This window comes from Acanthopagrus latus, chromosome 19, assembly GCF_904848185.1.
Source record: "Acanthopagrus latus isolate v.2019 chromosome 19, fAcaLat1.1, whole genome shotgun sequence".
NCBI lineage: Eukaryota > Metazoa > Chordata > Actinopteri > Spariformes > Sparidae > Acanthopagrus > Acanthopagrus latus.
Genome location: NC_051057.1, coordinates 1,557,950 through 1,566,583, shown reverse-complemented (window position 1 = coordinate 1,566,583; position 8,634 = coordinate 1,557,950). Strand labels below are relative to the sequence as shown.

At 40.1% G+C, this 8,634-nt stretch overlaps 1 protein-coding gene across 1 annotated transcript; it reads right to left on the bottom strand.

Annotated features, from left to right (window-relative positions):
* Nucleotides 1–831: 831 nt before the first annotated feature.
* On the bottom strand, nucleotides 832–3,470 carry LOC119008777. The gene is made up of 8 exons (XM_037079440.1): nucleotides 3,408–3,470; nucleotides 3,111–3,289; nucleotides 2,887–2,980; nucleotides 2,446–2,784; nucleotides 2,230–2,335; nucleotides 1,615–1,884; nucleotides 1,306–1,482; nucleotides 832–1,205 (listed from the first exon to the last, which is right to left on the bottom strand). Exons 1-8 carry the CDS (start codon nucleotides 3,438–3,440, stop codon nucleotides 994–996), a joined length of 1,410 nt encoding a protein of 469 aa, XP_036935335.1. The 5' UTR covers nucleotides 3,441–3,470; the 3' UTR covers nucleotides 832–993.
* Between the last annotated feature and the right edge of the window lie 5,164 nt (nucleotides 3,471–8,634).

Here is an 8,634-nt window from a genome sequence, read left to right as displayed (position 1 = left end):
GGTGTTTTGTATCACGCTGCACGACGGGTCTAATGGGGATTGTAGTTTTCAGAAATATTGGTTTTCTATGGATTAAAAGATGTCAATACTGAATTGAGAGTACAGTCAGGGGTTTAAGGTGGTGGGAAACAAGTGTGTGATCCAAATTGTAATATCTAATTGTTAAAAAAAAGAAGAAAATGAATTTTCTTCTCATTTCACAGTGCCTCCATATGGTGACTCTACCCCTGTAGGCATAGTCACATACCAACACCCAGAGCTCTTTATAACAATTGCCCCCATGTATGTAGCACCTTCTGTAGCGAAATGACATGCATTCAAAAATTCACTGAGGTCAAGGTTCAAAGGTCAGCAGTTCAGGCCAGGAGCTACTTACAGTCTTCAGGCTGGCATTATGTTAATCTCCAGATTGAGACCTTTCCAACGGTGTATTTGGCTTAGTCCTACAACAAAGTTTTAATTTAGCAGTTTTATCCACACAGCCTTGGCCCAGGCTTACTTTCCACTGGCCCCTTTGGAGGCCCAACCTCATCAATGCAACTCCTACTACTATTACTATTATGTATCATAACCAAGGAAAATATGAACTATTTGAGGCTTTTGCAGTATAACATGAACCTGTGCACACCTGTATCAGTCAAAAAAGGCAGCCGCTCAAGTGTTGGAAAGGTACTTTTTGAGGATGTTACTGGCATATGAAGCACACAAAGCATATGATGGCATTAAAACATTTTTATTATAGTAGTTCACATATGTATCATGACATCTGAAGATGAAGAGTTTTATTCCTACTCTGCCTCAACTCTGTGATTCACAAAGGTTCCTGAAAACAACATCTACTTGCTGCATATCATAGCTGCAGCTGAGCAGCACCGGGGGGAGAGCTCGCATTTACCCTGCTATCACAGTAAAGCTGTCCAGTGCCGGAATGGACACCACAACCAGAGCCGAGTGATCAGGCAACAGAACTGAATTCAGCAGCCTCTAATAACTCTAATAACAGAGTGCGTCATCAGAAATGTCAGAGTCACTGTCAGAATAATCATCTGAAACACTGTGCAAGAAGTTGATGGTCTGTGCTCCAGTCAAAACTTGCAGGTAGCTGTATCTGGCATTAGCCATCATATCTCTGATGTTGTGCTGCTTTTTTCGGATGATGCTCTGCAGACCTTTCAACCCGTCTTCACTTAGGCCCCACGATGAATCTTAAATGTATGAGATAGATACAGATAAAGCCTGTATTAGTAACTTTATCGTCAGTCATTGATATGTACATTCTTGTGATATAAAATTTTGAATACATACTTTGCATTGTTGCCCTAGAAACCAGGCAGGACAGCTCTTTCAGGGAATCACTACGAGTTGAAAGGGACCTCCAGTGGTGCTTCATCTCCATGACGAGAATCATCTTCTCCTCCTGAAGTCTCCTTACTGCCATGACCATGTCGAAAGCTCTTCTCTTTGTCCTGAGGTCAACAAAGTCTAGAAAGCATTTATGACAAAACATTTATTAATATGTATGAAAGATCAACATTCAAATGATCTATGAAGTCTAATGGAGTATGGTATGGTATGTCAAATTTGCTAAAGTATTCAACAGACTGGTGTACCTACCACTGTGTGGTAGCTGCCATGGCCAAGCTGTCTCTCTAGACAGAATGGTTTCCATGCACAGAGTTTCTGTGCTCGGAACCACTCTGTTATATTTTTCCACAACAGAAGTCAGGATCCCTTTCTCCTCCCTAATCTTACGGCGGATTCTGGCACGACCTTTGTTGCTGTCTGTGTCTTTGTAAAGACGCTGCGAGCGTCTCTTGATACTTGCCACCAGCACCTCAATCTTGTTGGTCAAGGCAGCAGCATCACTTGACTCGTTGGTTGTTGCTTTGGAGAGGAAATATGTGTTTGATCTCATTTTCATGCAATTCTCAAATACCATTATGATAAGGTAATTTATTTTAAATAAAATAAAATTTATTTTGTATGCCATGTTCTGCTCTGGAATAAAGGTCAACAGAAAATGTCCCTTCTTTTCAGAGAATAAATTTAGTAAATGTTTCAAAATGATATATATATTGTAATACCTACGCAAAGTATCATAATCCTGAATGATTTGTGAAAACTAGGTAATGAGATTGTTATCACCAATTCTGAGACTGAAAAAATAATTGTATTAATCATGACTTCAGAAACTCTGTGCTGACAAAACTACAATGATAATTTCCTCACCTTCTGCCCACTCCTTCACATCACTGACCCAGTCTTCCAGGCATTGTTCCACCTCCTCCCCTAGTGTTAATCCAGCCCCTTCCTGATACGCCCCACTCCATTTCACCTGTTTAAAATACATTCAAAAACAAGGCATGTTATAACAAGTCAATGTTGACGTGGAGGTATGGAGGTTTTCACATAAAGTGATTCTGTCACATGGTAACGATTGCTTACTTCACATTTGAAGTCATGGGCTTTGGCATGGAACACTGAGAGAAAGGGCTTCATGTTCAGAAGATGCTGGAGCTCTGGGCAGCTTTTTGTGATTCTTTGGAGGTAGGGCCAATATTTGCAGGTCACATCCATGCAAAAAAACCTACTACTGGCCAGCTTCTGTTGTAAGTACAGGGGATATGCAAAGATTTCTCCCCTGTACATATTGAGGGCACAGAGAAGCACTCCATGACGACAGACTGCAAGCTCCAGTCCCTCCTCATCCAGTTTACTGGCCGATCTTTGGGAGGTTTCTCTGGCTGCTGACCATTCCCCTCCACAAATACCTCTTCCAGAGATCTGCAATATAAAAACTGACTGATGAAAATGTTCCAACCTAACAAAACTCTCCAATAGGAGATTTAGTATTCCTGTATATATAATTATAGTCTGCAATATTACATGTTTGGTTGTGCTCTGTATGTAGTTGATGAATCTGGTGACATCTTCATCCTTGGCTATGAAGACCCCATCAAAGATGGCCTGTTCCTCAGATCTAAATAAAACAAAGGGACATTTTATGATACCTCGCATTCTGAAGTTAATTGGTGCACACTAAGAGACTAAAGTTTTGTTATTAGTTCAAACACTGTGACATTATAAATATGTTACCTATTACCTAGTACCTAGCTGCATTCTTAAAACGGTAATGCTTGCGGTTTCCATCCACAGAAACAGCAAGCATATCCCGGCTGCACGCAGGACAGGTGAAGGGCTCCTCCTTGCAGATGCTGTCCACCTCATATCGCACAGCCTCCCATTCAAAGAAACTTTTTATAAAGCTGTCAGCTGAGATCTTCCCAGTCTATCACAGAAAAAGGACATCAACAGCTAATGATATGTAAAAAATAAATTATAAGGACATAAGCTTTTCAACGCACAAATCAAAAACATCAAGAAGGACTAATAACTTCAATACTCACACGGCCAAAGCGGACAGTTCGCTGATCTAACATTCTTAAAAATGTCTGACAGGACAGACCAGGTGCAGCCATTTTCATTTCTTCAAATGAGAAGAAAACATCTGTTGCATAAATGGTAGCGAAGTGAAGGGTAGCTGGCCAGTAGTCACATCGAAGAAGGTCCTCAACTCCAGCAGTCCATGTGGCTTTGCATGCTTCACAAGCCAACTCAGGCATGCTGAGCTCATGTCGTCCTTGAGAAAAAAAAACAACAAAAACAAAAAACCCCACTGTAATGCAAAATTTTCCCCCTTAATTATATTTATGGTTTTGTTCGGATGTGGTAAATATTACTCAATAGTCATGTTAAGATTTCATATACAAGCTATAACAAACATGTACGAGTTGTTGAGAAGGGATAAATATTATTAAAAAGATACTTTTCAAACAGGACAAAAGTTCTCCACCTTCCTACCATTCATTGTGATCACAGCCACAGCCTTTCCTGGTTTGAGTCAGAGTGCCTCTGTTGGACAACCACAGATTTTGTCAGGCATCTGCACGGGTACTAACCGCACTGGAAAAAAAAAAAATCAAACATGAATTAAGATTTGTTTGTATCAACTGGGAAATAAAACGTTTATAGATTTCTGAATGCACTTAAAGGCTGAACTTAACGTGAGAAAATTAAAAAAAAAAGACTTAATGGATGATGCACACTGCTGAGAAGTATTAAAGACATCTTGAGGAAGCTAAAATTTTCAACATGATGTGTTCAGCAAGTCCAACAAGGAAATATATTTTGTACACTCACAAACCAGAACTTACCACAGGGGCAAAGGGTGTTATTCAGTACAAAATTTGTTGGAGGCAATGGCTGGAAAAATCCTGCGGTACTGGCATCTCTGTTGTGGAGGGGGTGTCTGGTGTGCATACTGGCATCACATTCAGCACAGAAGAAGGGGCATGGTCGACAATCACGACAACGGACAACAGCTGTATTACTCCGACACTGTTGGCAGATGTGGGTTTCCACATTTTCTTGTGCCACTGTGGTGTTAACCAGACGTGGTCTCTCTGCCCTCCAGCTCTCTGCAAAGAGACTTTTTCGTGTGCTCCAGTTTGATGAAGCCAGGAGAGAAGTTCTTGGGGTTGGTGCTTCCACCTCATCTCCTGTGGCATCGCTAAGTGATTGCTGGAGATCTCGTAGAAACCCCTCTGTTAAAAAGTCAAAAGTAAGTGTACTGTATGGAGTGGTTGTGAAAGGTACAACTGCTGTGCTAAATTCTGGCAAATTTGTACTCAAATATGAAGATAGAGTTTACATCTTAACTCTGTATCACATACACCATACAGATAAAAGTCCAAATGTCTGAACATTATGGCTTATGGAGAACAAATAAAGTACATACCAACAGTCTCTGGAGCAAAGACCACCTCTGAGTTTGTGTCGGGAGCATCGACAGGGGGATGAGTCTTCTGACTGTAACCAGCTGTATCAGAATTAAAAAAAAAAAAATCTTTGCATCATTAAAATGTTCTATTTGTCCCAACACATGTAAGCCTGGTTAACAGAGTGAAATAGCACAATATCACTGCCAAACATTTATCGACATCAGGTGTAGTTGTATTTGTTACCATACCACCCAACCCAAGCCGGTAACTCCTTAGTATAAAGTTATCCTTTGTACTCCAATATTTATTTTTTTCCCCTGGTACCATACATAAAGCTTTACATTTTCCTTGATTTGAAACACACAAATGCCTAAATAATCCAGATCTTTAAAATATCATGAATGCAAAAGCAATACTGACCCTGACTTGACTGATTCCTGCTTGATCGTGGTCTTGCATGGATTAAGTTTCTGTCACTGTTTCTCTTCTTCCACCTCACCGTTGGCACAGGTGCCACTGGTGCTGCTGCTTCCTCTTTCTGCAGCTCACCAAGCAAGTCATCAACCCTCTCGAGATCATCAATGAGCTCTTGCTGATCAGCCAGGTTATCCACACTCATAAGAAGATCCTGGAGTTCTGAATCACTCATGATGAAGGGCAGAGACACAGACAGACTGAAAAAAAAAAAGACTGGCAACAAGAGAGTTGGACAGAGAGCACGTTCACAGGAATAAACTGAGTTGCAACAGAGAAATAGATAAAACAAAGCAAAGGTAAGCACAGAGAGAGAGATTAACAGGTACAACACAGCAAGGACAGGTTAACAAGACAGACGTGGCTCTTAAAAGTGCCTTTGGGTTGTTTTGTTCTTAGAAAAAAAACGAGGGTTGGCTTTTTAGATGACAAATTTGCAGGACCTGTTGAGGGAAGAGAGGAGAACTGAGACACTCAAAACTAAACAAACATACATTTGACACGTGTTTTTTTTTTGTTTTTTTTTGTTTTTTAATTTACGACATCACTACTTAGCTACTAACCAACTGTTGTGAGCTACATAGGTAAATGAAAATACATCACTTCTGGAGATTATACATTTTCCTATGCTTGTATCCTCATAAATGACAAATATATGTAAAATTTTATTTGAAGGAATATGCCTGAAACTGAATTATCCATGACACGACTGCTGTCATGAAGAAATCTGACATGACATCATGACATGATCGACAACATTCATGAAGACTCTTTCATCTTCGTGGCAACTGTCAAGTCAATTTAATGCACAACCCTTCAAATAAAATTATACCAAAATAAAGTTGAACTTCGAAGACACAGCTTTTTTGATTCTGTACTAGCTAACGGCAGCTAGCCAGCAAAGGTTAGTGCACATTTGTTATATTTCACTAAATCTAATCAATAATCCAGTCCTATAAATTAAAACTCTTCATTGTAAAGGTGTGGACAACAATATTTGGGATGATTCAATCATTTTTTGTGGCTTAGATTTTCATATTTTCTCTATCTCTGTTATTTGATTAATTCACTGTTAGACTTACCGAAAGGAGGGAAAATACAAGTGCCTTCAAGATCGTCGCATACGATGACGTCATACACGCGCGTTTCTGATTTAGAATACAAATCTTTATTAAAAAACAAACAAACAAATCTTTGTTTATGTCAATACACAAAGTCACACCGCGGTACAGACAGAAAAAAAACTCTAGCATACTGTCTGCTGCCATACTGCGCCAGTAAGAACATTTTTACAACATATTATTTTTTGGAGCCCACATTGTAGGATGCAGCCGATGTGGGACAGTAATATATTTTGTTGTTTAACTATTAATCACTTTAAATCAGTTCACATTCACATTCTATTTAATTTTGAAATGAACAGTTAAAACGATTTTGTCAAGCAAAGCTGACTGGCGTCGTCTCTATAGCAACGGTAGCTGAGGATTATGGGTAGTGTATTGCCTACAGCTATCCAACACTTGCAAACAACTTTCTTTCACAGAATCGAAGGAAAAAACACGAAAATTGATGTCCAGGAAATCAACCCACTAATGTTGTGTAACTAACAAGGACACAATGGTGTTTCTGCCTTTAGAAATGTTGCGGATATCATTGTGAAAATCACTGTTAACGTGAAGACAGTACTTCCGTGTGTCAGGTCCTCAGTTAACCAATGGGACTGATGCCCTCAGCATCTTTAAGCGACGCGGTCGGGTTAATGAATTGACGTGAATGGAAGGCTGGAGCACTGGCTCTCAGAGTCAAATATCAACGCGGATGGAATTACATTAGAATCAATTGAAAGCCCGCTGCGTCGGATTATGAGGCTTAGGGAGACCTTGTGCGCCAGAAACTGACGCCGAAGGGCCCTGACCAAGCGTCGGTTTTTGACGAGCTGGGAGTGAGACTGTGTTGACCATAATGACAACAATGCCACAGTCATAAACACCATGTCTTCTGTTCTGTCTTTCCACAATGTGTTTGCCATAAGATAATAACTTACACTGATTATAGTCTAGACAAGTGTTTTAATAGCACTATAACAGTAACTTGTTCATAACTCAAAAATGGTCATGGTTTGGGTATTAAACCTACGTTAAAACACACCAACGTGGAGCTAAAGGAATGGCGACACGCCAATGCCATTGTCTGTTACAAATGTAATGTGGCTTACCGTATGAGTTTAGATGCACAATAAGTAACTTGCATCAAACAGTCTCTGCCTTTCAAACCCAAACTCCATGGTTAATATGCTATATAAAGGTGGCATTAACGTTATTTGTTCACCTTTCATGGACTTCACCGAAATGAGCGACTGTTTAAGATAACTAACTTAATATCCTAACTTAATTTTATGTTGAGCAATTTTGGTAGTTAGGTAGAAATAAACTTAAACTTAAAAATCACAATGGAAGTTAACTAACCTTAGGTTAATGTTAGCTAGGCAGCCCTGCTGAATAAAACATGATGTTCATCATGAATTTTCTTTGAAATACAATGAAGTGCAGCCTCCATCTTGCTTTCCTTTGTCTTCTTTGTTGCTGTGGTGCAAACAGCAAACATGAAGAAAGAGCGCCGCCCTCCCGCGATGAAAAATAAGACACAAATTGTGTGTTTATTTTGAAGTGTGTTAAGCTTTTTTAAGCTTTTTTACACATCTTGTGTTGAAATCCACACAAATGTGTTATACATGTATCAACAATTTTTTTTGTGTCACTTTTTAACACATCCCTTCTGTTCAAGTCAACTCATCTACATGCAATGTGAAAATGTTTACACATATTGTAAAAATGTCAAAATAGTAATAAACAGTAATATAAAAAGTAGTATAGTCAATTAATTTCCATGGCTTGTCAATCCGCGGCAAAACTGCTTTTTTTCTGTTGAAAAAAGAAAGCCAAGTTGTCCCTACAAGCTCTGGGGCTGTGCTACTAACTTTGAAGGCTGCACACCTGAACAACTGGCTCCATGGATTCACCTTTCTCCACTGATCAGCTGTTAGCCCCACCGTTCAGCTGATCGATCAGCATTGCTAACTTTCAAACTGACTTGCTCAGTGCTCTGTGGGCTGTCCATCATTGCTCTGCTGGTCCTCCCTCCACCACAACCTCGGGGTTATTCACCATCTGGTCCTGTATCGCTCTCCTCTGCTGCTGTGGTCTGTTTTCAGGTGTTCAGCGCAGGAGCTCCTGGACCTCTGCTGTCAATTCACCCCAGGCTTCATCGCTGGGTTTGGATCTCTTGGGCTCCTGCTTTGCCCCCGCTGTGTACATGGAGCCTCCAGATGCAAGTTTGTTTATTCGGACGGTGCGATTCCCTGTAGTGCTTACCGTGGTGC